An 18,319-nucleotide genomic window follows, 5' to 3' on the forward strand; every position below is an offset into this window, starting at 1 on the left:
GGGTTAACTGCCTTGTTCAGGGAAACAGTGGGTTAACTGCCTTGTTCAGGGGAACAGTGGGTTAACTGCCTTGTTCAGGGGAACAGTGGGTTAACTGCCTTGTTCAGGGGAACAGTGGGTTAACTGCCTTGTTCAGGGGAACAGTGGGTTAACTGTCTTGTTCAGGGGAACAGTGGGTTAACTGCCTTGTTCAGGGGAACAGTGGGTTAACTGCCTTGTTCAGGGGAACAGTGGGTTAACTGCCTTGTTCAGGGGAACAGTGGGTTAACTACCTTGTTCAGGGGAACAGTGGGTTAACTGTCTTGTTCAGGGGAACAGTGGGTTAACTGCCTTGTTCAGGGGAACAGTGGGTTAACTGCCTTGTTCAGGGGAACAGTGGGTTAACTGCCTTGTTCAGGGGAACAGTGGGTTAACTGCCTCGTTCAGGGGAACAGTGGGTTAACTGCCTTGTTCAGGGGAACAGTGGGTTCTCTCCTATCTCCAGTCTCTGACTGGACATGTCCGTCCCCAGAGACACACGGCGACAGTTATATTACAGGAAGTTAGTTTCCCTGGCGGCACAGGAAGTTACAGTTCCAAATCCTCCAACAATGGGAGGAACATGCCATCTGGAACTGCCATCTGGAACTGCCATCTGTGAGAGTTTCATGTCTTCACTTTTCACCTTTTTAATTCAGATGTTTCTTTAAAACACGCACACGCAAACACACGCAAACACACGCAAACACGCAAACATCATTATGTCCTGATGTTATTAGTTAGGGAATCATTATGTCCTGATGTTATTAGTAAGGGAATCATTATGCCCTGATGTTATCAGTTAGGGAATCATTATGTCCTGATGTTATTAGTTAGGGAATCATTATGTCCTGATGTTATTAGTTAGGGAATCATTATGTCCTGATGTTATTAGTTAGGGAATCATTATGTCCTTATGTTATTAGTTAGGGAATCATTATGTCCTGATGTTATTAGTAAGGGAATCATTATGTCCTGATGTTATTAGTTAGGGAATCATTATGTCCTGATGTTATTAGTTAGGGAATCATTATGTCCTGATGTTATTAGTTAGGGAATCATTATATCCTGATGTTATTAGTTAGGGAATCATTATGTCCTGATGTTATTAGTAAGGGAATCATTATGTCCTGATGTTATTAGTAAGGGAATCATTATGTCCTGATGTTATTAGTAAGGGAATCATTATGTCCTGATGTTATTAGTAAGGGAATCATTATGACTGTGTGTCCACTGCTGTTATCATCATATATCCTTGTTTCTGTTTCATCTCCCAAGTGAAACTTGATCAATGACTACTTGATCAATGACAACTTGATCAATGACATTGTTGGAGTACAAACAGCCAACACAGTTCTGTGTTAGCTGGAAAACGCTGTTAGTGCGTAGATCATGTTTTAGGGTTTTGGAGTTCATTTGAATATTCTAATTATTATTAAGTAATCATGTTATTAGCACTCCCAGGTGCACAACTCTATCCACGTATACTGTACCCCGTCCTATTACTATTGGTTACATTAATAACAATGGTTATAACTGTTTATAACTCTTAGGACCCTTGTTATGACAGGTGCACAACTCTATCCATATGTATACGGTACTATTGGTTACAGTAATAACAATGGTTATAACTGTTTATAACTCTTAGGACCCGTGTTATGACAGGTAACCAATAGTATTTGGAGTTGTGCACCTGTCATAACAAGGGTCCTAAGTGTTATAAACAATTAATAACCATTGTTATTAATACATTAATAATGTTATTAATAACAATGGTTATAACTGTTTATAACACTTAGGACCCTTGTTATGACAGGTGAACAAGTCCATCATGTCTATTATTGGTAATCCTATAGTTATAGCGTTAGTTCTAACACTGTTATGACTGTGTTTTTAATGACAGGTGAACAAGTCCATCCAGGTGAACTCGCTGGACGTGCCAGACATTGATCTGATGGCCACCAACGGAGTGATTCACGTAGTAAAGAACATCCTTTACCCTGGGGGTGAGTGTGTGTGTGTGTGTGTGTGTGTGTGTGTGTGTGTGTGTGTGTGTGTGTGTGTGTGTGTGTGTGTGTAACCATGTATCTGTGATCTCCAGACCTGCCTGTCGGTCGCGAGTCCCTGCTGGTGCTGCTGAAGAAACTCATCAAGTACATCCAGATCAAGGTAGCTGTGTGTGTGTGTGTGTGTGTGTGTGTGTGTTTTATTGTCTGGCCATATCTTCAGTCATATATATTTAACTTCTGTCTTCTACCTTACCCCCAACCTCTCATGTGTTGTTGTTGTGTTTTAGTATGTCTCTGGATTCTCCTACACCAAAATCCCCCTCACCTTCATCAGTAAGTTCATCCTTACCGTCTTCATCATCGTCGTCGTCGATTGTTCTGAACATCGACGTAATACCAGCTTTTGTTTGTTTGTTTTGCAGAGAGGACAATCACCACGACAACTCACGTCCAAGAGGACTCACACGTGGATTCAGGTAAACAGATGTTTATGTTTAATATAATATAATCTCGTTATTTATGGTCGATGTTCTAGCAGAGTAACACATTTCTGAAATTCAGCGGGGAGGGGGGGGGGACGTCAGTCCTACGGCAGCCTTGTATGTTACTGTAGCGACCTGGCAACTTTGTCAAGGGGTTCGGATCTCATAATGGCTCAAGTGTCGGACAAGTGGTTGCTCTGATAGACAGCGGCTGATCCAGTAGTTTATCTCCCATGTGGAATGTTGACCTCTGACCCTCCCATGTGGAATGTTGACCTCTGTCCCTCCCATGTGGAATGTTGACCTCTGACCCTCCCATGTGGAATGTTGACCTCTGACCCTCCCATGTGGAATGTTGACCTCTGACCCTCCCATGTGGAATGTTGACCTCTGACCCTCCCATGTGGAATGTTGACCTCTGTCCGTCCCATGTGGAATGTTGACCTCTGACCCTCCCATGTGGAATGTTGACCTCTGTCCCTCCCATGTGGAATGTTGACCTCTGTCCCTCCCATGTGGAATGTTGACCTCTGTCCGTCCCATGTGGAATGTTGACCTCTGTCCCTCCCATGTGGAATGTTGACCTCTGTCCCTCCCATGTGGAATGTTGACCTCTGTCCCTCCCATGTGGAATGTTGACCTCTGTCCCTCCCATGTAGAATGTTGACCTCTGTCCCTCCCATGTGGAATGTTGACCTCTGTCCCTCCCATGTGGAATGTTGACCTCTGTCCCTCCCATGTGGAATGTTGACCTCTGTCCCTCCCATGTAGAATGTTGACCTCTGTCCCTCCCATGTAGAATGTTGACCTCTGTCCCTCCCATGTAGAATGTTGACCTCTGTCCCTCCCATGTGGAATGTTGACCTCTGTCCCTCCCATGTGGAATGTTGACCTCTGTCCCTCCCATGTGGAATGTTGATCTCTGTCCGTCCAATGTGGAATATTGACCTCTGTCCCTCCCATGTGGAATGTTGATCTCTGTCCATCCCATGTGGAATATTGACCTCTGTCCCTCCCATGTGGAATGTTGATCTCTGTCCGTCCCATGTGGAATGTTGACCTCTGTCCGTCCCATGTGGAATGTTGATCTCTGTCCGTCCAATGTGGAATATTGACCTCTGTCCGTCCCATGTGGAATATTGACCTCTGTCCCTCCCATGTAGAATGTTGACCTCTGTCCCTCCCATGTGGAATGTTGACCTCTGTCCCTCCCATGTGGAATGTTGACCTCTGTCCCTCCCATGTGGAATGTTGACCTCTGTCCGTCCCATGTGGAATGTTGACCTCTGTCCGTCCCATGTGGAATGTTGACCTCTGTCCGTCCCATGTGGAATGTTGACCTCTGTCCGTCCCATGTGGAATGTTGACCTCTGTCCGTCCCATGTGGAATGTTGACCTCTGTCCCTCCCATGTGGAATGTTGACCTCTGTCCCTTTCTATCTTCCATGTGTAATGTTGACCTCCTGTTGATAATGTAGCCTAAGTGGTCTCTTGTTGATGAGGTAATTGGTCTCTTGTTGATGAGGTAATTGAGCTGTCACTGTATCGTAAGTAGAGAAGGAGAGTCCAGGCCAGTATCTGTCCTTCTGGGTCTGAGCCCAATCCAACGTGAGCCTGGCTCGCTGTATTAGGAAACAGCAATGTGTGGATAACTAGTTTGGTATAGGCTATTTAGGAAGTAAGAGGGATCACCTGCCTCCAGTTAAAGGGGCAATCTGCAATTGCTGCATACATTTTTGGAATAGTCAAATAATGGTATTCAGTATGCCCATTGATTCTTGAAGAATATAACTTAGAAATGCTTCATGAGCTTAGTTCAACTGTCGTATCCCATCAGAACCCAAAGTATAATCTTGATTAACTCCAGATGGTTCCAAGTACTTATTTCAAATGTAACTCAGAGAACTCTAGCTGTGGTTTTCTATCTGGTTGAGAGCTGTTCAGACAGCTGAGGTTTGTAGAGGTCTATGTATCTGAAAGGTGTGTTCTGATTCCAGCTATCTCTGTGGGTTGTCCATCTCTTTATTGTGTCCTGATATCTCTGTGGGTTGTCCATCTCTTTATTGTGTCCTGATATCTCTGTGGGTTGTCCATCTCTTTATTGTGTCCTGATATCTCTGTGGGTTGTCCATCTCTTTATTGTGTCCTGATATCTCTGTGGGTTGTCCATCTCTGTATTGTGTCCTGATATCTCTGTGGGTTGTCCATCTCTTTAGTGTGTCCTGATATCTCTGTGGGTTGTCCATCTCTGTATTGTGTCCTGATATCTCTGTGGGTTGTCCATCTCTTTATTGTGTTCTGATATCTCTGTGGGTTGTCCATCTCTTTATTGAGTTCTGATATCTCTGTGGGTTGTCCATCTCTGTATTGTGTTCTGATTCCAGCTATCTCTGTGGGTTGTCCATCTCTTTATTGTGTTCTAATTCCAGCTATCTCTGTGGGTTGTCCAACTCTTTCTTGTGTTCGGATATCTCTGTGGGTTGTCCTTCCCTTTATTGTGTTCTAATTCCAGCTATCTCTGTGGGTTGTCCAACTCTTTCTTGTGTTCGGATATCTCTGTGGGTTGTCCATCTCTTTATTGTGTTCTAATTCCAGCTATCTCTGTGGGTTGTCCTTCCCTTTATTGTGTTCTAATTCCAGCTATCTCTGTGGGTTGTCCATCTCTTTATTGTGTTCTAATTCCAGATATCTCTGTGGGTTGTCCATCTCTTTATTGTGTTCTAATTCCAGCTATCTCTGTGGGTTGTCCATCTCTGTATTGTGTCCTGATATCTCTGTGGGTTGTCCATCTCTGTATTGTGTCCTGATATCTCTGTGGGTTGTCCATCTCTTTATTTTGTTCTAATTCCAGCTATCTCTGTGGGTTGTCCTTCTCTTTATTGTGTTCTAATTCCAGCTATCTCTGTGGGTTGTCCATCTCTTTATTGTGTTCGGATATCTCTGTGGGTTGTCCATCTCTGTATTGTGTCCTGATATCTCTGTGGGTTGTCCATCTCTGTATTGTGTCCTGATATCTCTGTGGGTTGTCCTTCTCTTTATTGTGTTCTAATTCCAGCTATCTCTGTGGGTTGTCCTTCTCTTTATTGTGTTCTAATTCCAGCTATCTCTGTGGGTTGTCCATCTCTTTATTGTGTTCGGATATCTCTGTGGGTTGTCCATCTCTGTATTGTGTCCTGATAACTCTGTGGGTTGTCCATCTCTTTATTTTGTCCTGATATCTCTGTGGGTTGTCCATCTCTTTATTGTGTTCTGATATCTCTGTGGGTTGTCCTTCCCTTTATTGTGTTCTAATTCCAGCTATCTCTGTGGGTTGTCCATCTCTTTATTGTGTTCGGATATCTCTGTGGGTTGTCAATCTCTTTATTGTGTTCTAATTCCAGCTATCTCTGTGGGTTGTCCATCTCTTTATTGTGTTCTAATTCCAGCTATCTCTGTGGGTTGTCCATCTCTTTATTGTGTTCTGATTCTAGCTATCTCTGTGGGTTGTCCATCTCTTTATTGTGTTCTGATTCTAGCTATCTCTGTGGGTTGTCCATCTCTTTATTGTGTCCTGATATCTCTGTGGGTTGTCCATCTCTTTATTGTGTTCGGATATCTCTGTGGGTTGTCCTTCTCTGTATTGTGTCCTGATATCTCTGTGGGTTGTCCATCTCTTTATTGTGTTCTAATTCCAGCTATCTCTGTGGGTTGTCCATCTCTTTATTGTGTTCGGATATCTCTGTGGGTTGTCCTTCTCTGTATTGTGTCCTGATATCTCTGTGGGTTGTCCATCTCTTTATTGTGTCCTGATATCTCTGTGGGTTGTCCTTCTCTGTATTGTGTCCAGCTATCTCTGTGGGTTGTCCATCTCTTTATTGTGTTCGGATATCTCTGTGGGTTGTCCTTCTCTGTATTGTGTCCAGCTATCTCTGTGGGTTGTCCATCTCTTTATTGTGTCCTGATATCTCTGTGGGTTGTCCTTCTCTGTATTGTGTCCAGCTATCTCTGTGGGTTGTCCATCTCTTTATTGTGTTCGGATATCTCTGTGGGTTGTCCTTCTCTGTATTGTGTCCAGCTATCTCTGTGGGTTGTCCATCTCTGTATTGTGTCCTGATATCTCTGTGGGTTGTCCATCTCTTTATTGTGTCCTGATATCTCTGTGGGTTGTCCTTCTCTTTATTGTGTTCTGATTCTAGCTATCTCTGTGGGTTGTCCATCTCTGTATTGTGTCCTGATATCTCTGTGGGTTGTCCATCTCTTTATTGTGTTCTAATTCCAGCTATCTCTGTGGGTTGTCCATCTCTTTATTGTGTCCTGATATCTCTGTGGGTTGTCCATCTCTTTATTGTGTCCTGATATCTCTGTGGGTTGTCCTTCTCTTTATTGTGTCCTGATAACTCTGTGGGTTGTCCATCTCTTTATTGTGTTCGGATATCTCTGTGGGTTGTCCTTCTCTGTATTGTGTCCTGATATCTCTGTGGGTTGTCCATCTCTTTATTGTGTCCTGATATCTCTGTGGGTTGTCCTTCTCTGTATTGTGTTCTAATTCCAGCTATCTCTGTGGGTTGTCCATCTCTTTATTGTGTTCTAATTCCAGCTATCTCTGTGGGTTGTCCATCTCTTTATTGTGTTCTAATTCCAGCTATCTCTGTGGGTTGTCCATCTCTTTATTGTGTTCTAATTCCAGTTATCTCTGTGGGTTGTCCATCTCTTTATTGTGTTCTAATTCCAGTTATCTCTGTGGGTTGATCTGATCTCAGATCTGTCAGCCTTCAGCTGTTCAAGGCTCTAATAGAAACTGACTTATGCTGCAGCACTGAATATCGTCAGGGATATAAAATAGTGCCTCTTCACTCCAGAAATGTGGTTGTCCATAGCTGATTGAAGGCTAGTTTTCGTAACAATGAGGGGTTCACGGGGTTTTGGAAGAGATAAGATATAAGGCTTCTAATGGGTTCACATGAGTAGCAGTGGGTTCTCACTCATACCGTTCTTTATCAACCTTTTGTATTGATAAATGGTTGGTTTTTAATCAGTACATTTCTCACATTTCCAATGTATCTTTGCTGGGGTTATAGACCCTTCAGATGCTGAGGATTTAATCCATCTTTCTTCCCCTCCAGTGCCTGAAATCACCAAGGTGACCAGAGTGATCGAAGGAGAGCCGACCCTCACCAAGGTTACGAGACGCATCGAGGGAGTACCGTCCATCACCAAGGTTACGAGACGCATCGAGGGAGTACCATCCGTCACCAAGGTTACCAGGGTCATCGAGGGCAAACCCGCTATCACCAAGGTTACCAGAGTTGTCGAGGGCGAACCCGCTATCACCAAGGTTACCAGAGTTGTCGACGGCGAACCCACAATCACCAAGGTTACAAGAGTTGTCAAGGGCAAACCCGCTATCACCAAGGTTACAAGAGTTGTCGAGGGTGAGCCTGCCTTCAACAAGGTTACCAGGGTCATCGAGGGAGAACCAAGCATTACCAAGGTTACCAGGGTCATCGAAGGAGTGCCTTCCATCACAAAGGTCACCAGAGTTATTGAGAGTAAGTTCCCATGTTTCAAAAATGTTGGATCTGGAATATTGGCTCACAGCAAGGCCATGGCTAAGGCTTGGGTTGGTCAATTTGTGGGTCAGGATAGCATTTGAAAGATTTGCTTGAGAAGCAAACGAAAGTTTGGGACTCACAGCTCTCTGACGTCACATTGAGGATAGTTGAATGTAAATATTACATTGACCCGCTGCCGGGTTGAGTTAGATTACAGTGGGAGACATAAATAACTCCTCTCTATCCTCTCACACAGCTCCCCGTGGTTCCTCCGATGGAAGAATGAAGACTGAAGGAGACATCAACGAGATGCTTGAGGAAGGTCAGTAAAGATTTGCTACTTTAATCCTTCAGATGTAGTACTTCAAGAAATAATCCATAGTGTTTTATCTATTTATATCAAATGTATACAGATGCTGTTTCTTAATTTGATCATCCTGCTGTGCGAAGGTGGTGTATTGGAGGTTTAAGAACGCTTCTAACGTTTGTAATTTCCACTAATATTTCAGACTTGATTTACCGTAAAAAAATAAAATTCTGTGAATTATTATCCACATAACGATTTACATTTCCTGTTCCTGCACCTTTATTTTCCTGCTGTAGCAAACTGGCTCAAATTAAGATACGGCATCTGTATCAATATATGGATGTCTTTAAACAATATAAGGTATAGACGTCAATGTACGTTAACATTCTATAGACGTCAATATACGTTAACATTCTGTACAGGTCAATGAATTTAACATTCATTAGACGTCATTGAATTTAACATTCTATAGACGTTAATGAATTTAACATTCTATAGACGTCATTGAATTTAACATTCTATAGACGTTAATGAATTTAACATTCTATAGACGTCATTGAATGTAACATTCTATAGACGTTAATGAATTTAACATTCTATAGACGTTAATGAATTTAACATTCTATAGACGTCATTGAATGTAACATTCTATAGACGTTAATGAATTTAACATTCTATAGACGTCATTGAATTTAACATTCTATAGACGTTAATGAATTTAACATTCTATAGACGTTAATGAATTTAACATTCTATAGACGTCATTGAATTTAAGATTCTATAGACGTTAATGAATTTAACATTCTATAGACGTCATTGAATTTAACATTCTATAGACGTTAATGAATTTAACATTCTATAGACGTTAATGAATTTAACATTCTATAGACGTCATTGAATTTAAGATTCTATAGACGTTAATGAATTTAACATTCTATAGACGTCATTGAATGTAACATTCTATAGACGTTAATGAATTTAACATTCTATAGACGTCATTGAATTTAACATTCATTAGACGTCATTGAATTTAACATTCTATAGACGTTAATGAATTTAACATTCTATAGATGTTAATGAATTTAACATTCTATAGACGTTAATGAATTTAACATTCTATAGACGTTAATGAATTGAACATTCCATAGACGTTAATGAATTTAACATTCTATAGACGTTAATGAATGTAACATTCTATAGACGTTAGTGAATTTAACATTCTATAGACGTTAAATTCATTGACATGTATAGAATGTTAAAGTACATTGACATGTATAGAATGTTAAATTCATTGACATGTATAGAATGTTAACGTTCATATACATGTATAGAATGTTAAAATACATTGACATGTATAGAATGTTAACATACATTGACATCTATAGAATGTTAACGTTCATTGACATGTATAGAATGTTAACGTACATTGACATGTATAGAATGTTAACGTACATTGACATCTATAGAATGTTAAAATACATTGACATCTATAGAATGTTAAAATACATTGACATCTATAGAATGTTAACGTACATTGACATCTATAGAATGTTAACATACATTAACATCTATAGAATGTTAACGTACATTGACATCTATAGAATGTTAACGTACATTGACATCTATAGAATGTTAACGTACATTGACGTCTATAGAATGTTAACGTATATTGACGTCTATAGAATGTTAACGCACATTGACATCTATAGAATGTTAACGTACATTGACATCTATAGAATGTTAACATACATTGACATTATAGAATGTAGAAGTGCGTTAACATTCTATAGACGTCAACGTACGTTAACATTCTACATGTCATGTTCTGACCCTAGTTCTTGTGTTATTTGTTTGTTTTAGTTGGTCAGGACGTGAGTTGGGTGGGCATTCTATGTTTTTGTGTTTCTAGGTTGGTTTTCTGTGTTCGGCCTAGTATGGTTCTCAGAGGCAGGTGTCGTTAGTTGTCTCTGATTGAGAATCACACTTAGGTAGCCTGGGTTTCGCTGTTGTTTGGTGGGTGATTGTTTCCGTGTCTGTGTTTGTTCGCCACACGGTACTGTTTCGGTTTTGTTCACGGTTATTGTTTTGTATTCATTGAGTGTTCAGTTTATGTTTTTAAATAAACAACCATGGACACTTACCACGCCGCATCTTGGTCCGATCCTTGCTACACCTCCTCTTCAGACAAAGAGGAGGAAAACCCTTACAGAATCACCCACCAACCAAGGACCAAGCGGCATGGTAACAGCAACAGCGGCCGAAGACACAAGACTTCTGGATGTGGGAGGAAATCCTAGACGGGAGAGGACCCTGGGCAAAGCCAGGGGAATATCGCCGCCACAAAGCAGAACTGGAGGCAGCGAAAGCAGAGAGGCGGCATTACGAGGAGCTGGCACGGCAGCGCGGCTGGACGCCCGAGGCACAGGGAGAGTGTGGCAGAGTCAGGAGTCAGACCTGAGCCAACTCCCCCTGTTTACCGTGCGGAGCCATACTCGTCCTGAGGTGCCTGCTAGTCGTCTGGTGAAGACTGTGCCAGCCTCACGCACCAGGCCTCCTGTGCACCTTCCTAGCCCTGCACGTCCTGTGCCAGCTCAGCGCTACAGTGCTTCTAGCCGTGCTAACCGTCGCGGGCGTTGTAGTGGTCAGGCACCGTGTTATGCGGTGGAACGCACAGTGTCCCCAGTACGCGTGCTTAGCCCGGTGCGCTACATCCCAGCTCCCCACATCTGCCGGGCTAGGGTGAAGATGCAGCCGGGGCAGATGGTGCCAGCCCTGCTTTCAAGATCTCCAGTACGCCTTCACCGTCCGGTCCATCCAGTGCCACCTCCACGCACCAGCCCTCCGGTGGCAGCCCCCCGCACCAGGCTGTCTCTCCGTCCTTTGGCTACAGGTGCTCCCGCCTGTCCAGCAATGCTAGAGCTTTCCTCCTCTCCAGCGCCGCCAGATTCTCCCGTCTCTCCAGAGCTGCTAGAGTCTCCCGTCTCTCCAGAGCTGCTAGAGTCTTCCGTCTCTCCAGAGCTGCTAGAGTCTCCTGCCTGACCAGAGCTGCTAGAGTCTCAGTCCAGTCCAGAGCTGCTAGAGTCTCCTGCCTGACCAGAGCTGCTAGAGTCTCAGTCCAGTCCAGAGCTGCTAGAGTCTCAGTCCAGTCCAGAGCTGCTAGAGTCTCCCGCCTGTCCAGAGCTGCTCGAGTCTCCCGCCTGTCCAGAGCTGCTCGAGTCTTCCGCCTGTCCAGAGCTGCTCGAGTCTCCAGTCTGTCCTGAGCCGCCAGAGCCGCCAGTCTGTCCTGAGCCGCCAGAGCCGCCAGTCTGCCCTGAGCCGCCAGAGCCGCCAGTCTGTCATGAGCCCCCAGAGTCGCCAGTCAGCATGGAGCCGACAGAGCCGCCAGTCAGCATGGAGCCACCAGAGTCGCCAGTCAGCTTGGATCCGCCAGAGCCGTCAGCCAGGAGCTGCCCGAGCCGTCAGTCAGCCAGGAGCTGCCAGAGCCGTCAACCAGCCTGAGCAACCTCTCAGTCCTGAGCTACCTCTCAGTCCTGAGCTACCTCTCAGTCCTGAGCTACCTCTCAGTCCTGAGCTACCCCTCAGTCCTGAGCTACCCCTCAGTCCTGAGCTGCCCCTCAGTCCGGAGGAATTTGTTAAGTCCAGGGGGGTCCCTCAGTCCTCAGTCCTGGGCCTATTTATTAGGGATCCCAGGTCAGGGTCGGTGGCAAGAGTTGCCGTTGCTAGGAGGCCACAGAGGCGGACTAAGACTATGGTGGAGTGGGGTCCACGTCCTGCGCCAGAGCCGCCACCGCGGACAGATGCCCACCCAGACCCTCCCTTTGTAGTCCATGTTCTGATGTAGTCCATATTCTGTTGTAGTCCATATTCTGTTGTAGTCCCATGTTCTGTTGTAGTCCATATTCTGTTGTAGTCCATATTCTGTTGTAGTCCATATTCTGTAGTAGTCCATATTCTGTAGTAGTCCATATTCTGTTGTAGTCCATATTCTGTAGTAGTCCATATTCTGTAGTAGTCCATATTCTGTAGTAGTCCATATTCTGTTGTAGTCCCATGTTCTGTTGTAGTCCATATTCTGTTGTAGTCCATATTCTGTTGTAGTCCATATTCTGTAGTAGTCCATATTCTGTAGTAGTCCATATTCTGTAGTAGTCCATATTCTGTAGTAGTCCATATTCTGTTGTAGTCCATATTCTGTTGTAGTCCATATTCTGTTGTAGTCCATATTCTGTAGTAGTCCATATTCTGTAGTAGTCCCATGTTCTGTTGTAGTCCATATTCTGTAGTAGTCCATATTCTGTTGTAGTCCATATTCTGTAGTAGTCCCATGTTCTGTAGTAGTCCCATATTCTGTAGTAGTCCCATGTTCTGTAGTAGTCCCATGTTATGTTGTAGTCCCATGTTCTGTTGTAGTTCATATTCAGTTTTGTCCAATAGTTTGAGAGAGAACACATATGAATGTGAAACATGGTGGTTTGTGGGTATGTGTCTGTCCATCATCCGCCAGTCTGTCTGTCTGCACTGATGGGTTATGGTGCCCAGTGTGAATTGTGAATGGATTGGTCCACTTCTGTAAGGGTGAAGTGTGTGTGTTTGTGCATCGTGCATCGAGATGTGTGTGTCTGTGTGTTAGTGGTGGTGAAGTAGGAGGCATAGCCAGGTGTGTACTGTGTCTGTCAGTCTGTGTCTCTGGTCAGTATATGTTGTTAAGTCATTAAATGACTGCGACATCCCTCCACTCCTCTCTGCTGCTGTTCTTAAGGTGGAACCGGACACACAACGGTCACCAAGATCATCGAGCCTCACATCATTGAGGGTAGGGCCACCTTAAATGAACTCTCTTCTCTCTAGACAGAATATCTTACTGTTAATGCTCAGTACAACCTCCCCTGATTTGGAGACCATCGATATCCCCAAAACCCTTCAGTGTTGCAGATCTGAAGAAAGTAGAACACAGGTGGAACCAAAATGGGATCAGGTTCCATGTTGGATTGTTAGGTGGAGTCATTTTTACCAACAACTACCAGGGTCGCGGGTACAGGACCAGGGTCGCGGGTACAGGACCAGGGTCGCGGGTACAGGACCAGGGTCGCGGGTACAGGACCAGGGTCGCGGGTACCTGACCAGGGTCGCGGGTACGGGACCAGGGTCGAGGGTACGGGACCAGGGTCGAGGGTACGGGACCAGGGTCGAGGGTCGCGGGTACAGGACCAGGGTCGCGGGTACAGGACCAGGGTCGCGGGTACAGGACCAGGGTCACGGGTACAGGACCAGGGTCGCAGGTACAGGTCCAGGGTCACGGGTACAGGACCAGGGTCGTGGGTACAGGGTCGAGGGTACAGGACCAGGGTCGAGGGTACAGGACCAGGGTCGAGGGTACAGGACCAGGGTCGTACAGGACCAGGGTCGAGGGTACAGGACCAGGGTCGAGGGTACAGGACCAGGGTCGAGGGGTACAGGACCAGGGCCGAGGGTACAGGACCAGGGTCGAGGGTACAGGACCAGGGTCGTACAGGACCAGGGTCGAGGGTACAGGACCAGGGTCGAGGGTACAGGACCAGGGTCGAGGGTACAGGACCAGGGTCAGGGTACAGGACCAGGGTCAATGGTACAGGACCAGGGTCGAGGATATAGGACCAGAACTAGGGAGCTGTGTTCTACAGTGTGAAACCGTATCTGTGGATCCATGCATCCGCCATTTTGTGTCTAACAGCTCCAGTTTCCTCCCACAGGCCCGGAATTCTCTAAGATCACCACCATCCACGGCAACCCGGAAATGATCGACCAAGAGTCAGAGAGGATCACCAAACTAATCCAAGGTCAGAACCTACAATCTTTCAAATTGAAGTCCTAATAAAGATTTTCAGACCTGAAGACAAGTTGTCTCTGTTAAGTATCTTCGCCTAATTTAAACAACAGTTATCAGACCTCAAGGCAAGTTGTCTCTGTTAAACACCTTCCCCTAATTTAAACAACACACAAGCATGCACGCAATAACAGTGAGGATATCCTCCCTGCATAGCGTTGCTAATGGCTTTTGCTTCAGAAATATGCATATTTTGTAACACAGAAAGGTGTCAGGAAAGCCATTTTACAAAGTGTCTTGCGTTCTTGCATTGGTAACTTGCAAAAGGTATAGATTGTGTTAGGCTGCATGTTCCATTTGAGTGATGGTTTGTTATCTCTCTCTCTCTACAGGTGGAGGGGGTATAGGGGCCCCTGCCAAAAGAGCTCCTGGTAACTACAGAGACATAACAAGACACACATACACACACCACACATCAGTGAAATTACAATTCATTCAGCAAATATGATCAAATATCTGTTATCGTTGGAAAACCCTAACCTGTGATTCATACTGGTGGTCTCTACCTCTCTACCTCTGTCTCTGTTTCTCTCTTTTGGCTCTCTCTTTCCATTAATTTTTTTGTTATACTCTTATTTTTCCTTTCCATCTCTTCTTCCTGTTCCGTGACTTTTCTTCTGTCCATCTCTTTCTCTACAGTTGGTGTAAGGAGGAGGAAGGTAAGGCTGGTTAGACGCCACAACAACCAAAAGTCATATCCAGCCAAGACCAGTCCATATCAGTCCAGCCCTGACCAGTCCATACCAGTCCAGGCCTGACCCGTCCATACCAGTAAAGACCAGTCCAGACCAGTAAAGACCAGTCCAGACCAGTAAAGACCAGTCCAAATCAAATCAAATCAAATGTATTTATATAGCCCTTCGTACATCAGCTGATATCTCAAAGTGCTGTCCAGAAACCCAGCCTAAAACCCCAAACAGCACGCAATGCAGGTGTAGATGCACGGTGGCTAGGAAAAACTCCCTAAAAAGGCCAAAACCTAGGAAGAAACCTAGAGAGGAACCAGGCTATGTGGGGTCCAGACCAGTAAAGACCAGTCCAGACCAGTAAAGACCAGTCCAGATCAGTAAAGACCAGTCCAGACCAGTAAAAACCGGTAATGAGCAGACTAGCCCTGCAGGAATATCTTTACAGATCACCATAGAGACACTGCAAGGAGCTCGCCAAGGTATACAGCAACAGAAAAACACCATTCTCTTGATGGGAAACAAAAGGAAGAACCCATGTGGAACATCTATAACAATCAAGTAATCGCCCTGGGGAGCAAAAGAGGTTGAAAAGGTGTTGGAAATACGCATTTTTGGGGGGTTGAAAAGACGTTGGAAATGCTGTACATCTTTTTGTTGGGTTGAAAAGAAGTTAAAAATACATAGTTTCAACCAAATTTTGCTCACTGGGCAGCGGTGAACAATGAAATCAACCTAGAGTGAATCAACTGGGCCAATGGTGTCGGACATCATGTTTTAACAATGCTAAGAGAATCAGTTATCCTACACGTAATGTTCGTACTGTATGCCAAGAAATGAACTTTTATCAACTTTTATCAACTTTTGCTTTGGTATGGATTAGGTAGAACATTGGAAATAATAATTGTATGGTGGAAAAGAATAAACGTTTGTTTTTGTTAATCACATGGTTTAATAGGGTGAAGACATTTTGTACGTTTTTTTATGGTGCTGGCATTCTGTATTGTGCATCTCGACCAATAGAAATGAAGCACTCTGTCTTATAGTTGCTTCTTGACCAATAAGACTTAAGCATTCTGTTTTATGGATGCATCTCAACCAATAGAAATTAAGCAATAATTTTTATCCTTTAAAGATGCTGTAGTTATCGTAACTTGACAACCAACCAGGTTTCTTTAGTTTTACTTAGTTTTTAGTTTTTCCTGTTGTCGATTACTGTTTTCTGATTCATTTGTTGGGGTTTGTTATTGAGACTGTTGATGTTCAGTTGTACAATAAAACCTACCCAACAAAGACCTACCCAACATAGACCTACCCAACATAATAGTTGTTGGGGTTTGTTATTGAGACTGTTGATGTTCAGTTGTACAATAAGACCTACCCAACATAGACCTACCCAACATTGACCTACCCTACATAGATCTACCCAACATAAGACTTACCCAACATAGACCTACCCAACATAGACCCACCCTACATAGATCTACCCAACATAGACCTACCCAACATAAGACCTACCCAACATAAGACCTACCCAACATAAAACCTACCCAACATAGACCTACCCAACATAAGACCTACCCAACATAAGACCTACCCAACATAAAACCTACCTAACATAGACCTACCCAACATAGACCTACCCAACATAGACCTACCCAACATGTATTGGAAATAAATGTTCAATAAATGTTTTTTTTATCATGTCTGGTCATATTTTTATTGTATTCAATCTTTATTTTATCAGAGATTCCTATTGTTACTGAGGTGTCTTTTACAGAGGAACCCTGCACTACAAGACCAGCAGCAATTACACAAAGACCATTAGACAAAGTTGAATAACACAAAGTGAATTACACATATAGTATACAGGATCAGAATACATGATCAGAATACATAATTAGAATACAGGATCAGAATAAATTATTAGTATACAGGATCAGAATACATGATTAGTATACAGGATCAGAATACATGATTAGTATACAGGATCAGAATACATGATTAGTATACAGGATCAGAATACATGATTAGTATACAGGATTAGAATACATGATTAGAATACATGATTAGAATACATGATCAGAATACATGATTAGAATACATAATCAGAATACATGATTAGAATATATAATCAGAATACATGATTAGAATATATAATCAGAATACATGATTAGAATACATGATTAGTATATAGGATTAGAATACATGACCAGAACTCCATGAGCAGAACTCCATGAGCAGAACTCCATGAGCAGAACTCCATGACCAGAACTCCATGACCAGAACTCCATGACCAGAACTCCATGAGCAGAACTCCATGAGCAGAACTCCATGACCAGAACTCCATGAGCATTAAGCAGAAGCACAAGCATTTCGCTACACTTGCAATAAAATCTGCTAACCATGTGACCAATAACATCTGCTAACCATGTGACCAATAACATCTGCTAACCATGTAACCAATAACATCTGCTAACCATGTGTATGTGACCAATAACATCTGCTAACCATGTAACCAATAACATCTGCTAGCCATGTAACCAATAACATCTGCTAACCATGTAACCAATAACATCTGCTAACCATGTGACCAATAACATCTGCTAACCGTGTAACCAATAACATCTGCTAACCGTGTGACCAATAACATCTGCTAACCATGTAACCAATAACATCTGCTAACCATGTGACCAATAACATCTGCTAACCATGTAACCAATAACATATGCTAACCATGTGACCAATAACATCTGCTAACCATGTAACCAATAACATCTGCTAACCATGTGACCAATAACATCTGCTAACCATGTAACCAATAACATCTGCTAACCATGTAACCAATAACATCTGCTAACCATGTAACCAATAACATCTGCTAACCATGTAACCAATAACATCTGCTAACCATGTAACCAATAACATCTGCTAACCATGTAACCAATAACATCTGCTAACCATGTGACCAATAACATCTGCTAACCATGTAACCAATAACATCTGCTAACCATGTGACCAATAACATCTGCTAACCATGTAACCAATAATATCTGCTAACCATGTAACCAATAACATCTGCTAACCATGTAACCAATAACATCTGCTAACCATGTAACCAATAACATCTGCTAACCATGTGACCAATAACATCTGCTAACCATGTAACCAATAATATCTGCTAACCATGTGACCAATAACATCTGCTAACCATGTAACCAATAACATCTGCTAACCATGTGACCAATAACATCTGCTAACCATCTAACCAATAACCATGTGTATGTGACCAATAACATCTGCTAACCATGTAACCAATAACATCTGCTAACCATGTGACCAATAACATCTGCTAACCATGTAACCAATAACATCTGCTAACCATGTAACCAATAACATCTGCTAACCATGTAACCAATAATA

The 18,319-nt window shown here is 43.3% G+C and overlaps 1 protein-coding gene across 2 annotated transcripts in view; it reads left to right on the forward strand.

The window, feature by feature from the left end:
* LOC110534820 (periostin) overlaps positions 1-16,600 on the forward strand; it is a 58,625-nt gene extending 42,025 nt beyond the window's left edge. The window contains exons 14-23 of one of the 2 annotated variants that reach the window (XM_036989451.2): positions 1,922-2,024; positions 2,120-2,187; positions 2,315-2,360; positions 2,450-2,503; positions 7,612-8,037; positions 8,297-8,362; positions 13,107-13,160; positions 14,077-14,163; positions 14,543-14,581; positions 14,850-16,600. In XM_036989451.2, the coding sequence (XP_036845346.2) occupies positions 1,922-2,024; positions 2,120-2,187; positions 2,315-2,360; positions 2,450-2,503; positions 7,612-8,037; positions 8,297-8,362; positions 13,107-13,160; positions 14,077-14,163; positions 14,543-14,581; positions 14,850-14,968 (1,062 nt within the window). In that variant the 3' untranslated portion in view covers positions 14,969-16,600. The remainder of the gene's footprint in view (positions 1-1,921; positions 2,025-2,119; positions 2,188-2,314; positions 2,361-2,449; positions 2,504-7,611; positions 8,038-8,296; positions 8,363-13,106; positions 13,161-14,076; positions 14,164-14,542; positions 14,582-14,849) is intronic. The other variant, XM_036989452.2, reaches the window with a different exon arrangement.
* Positions 16,601-18,319: the final 1,719 nt, after the last annotated feature.

The sequence above is a fragment of the Oncorhynchus mykiss genome, chromosome 10 (assembly GCF_057628025.1).
Source record: "Oncorhynchus mykiss isolate SJ-2025 chromosome 10, ASM5762802v1, whole genome shotgun sequence".
Lineage (NCBI taxonomy): Eukaryota > Metazoa > Chordata > Actinopteri > Salmoniformes > Salmonidae > Oncorhynchus > Oncorhynchus mykiss.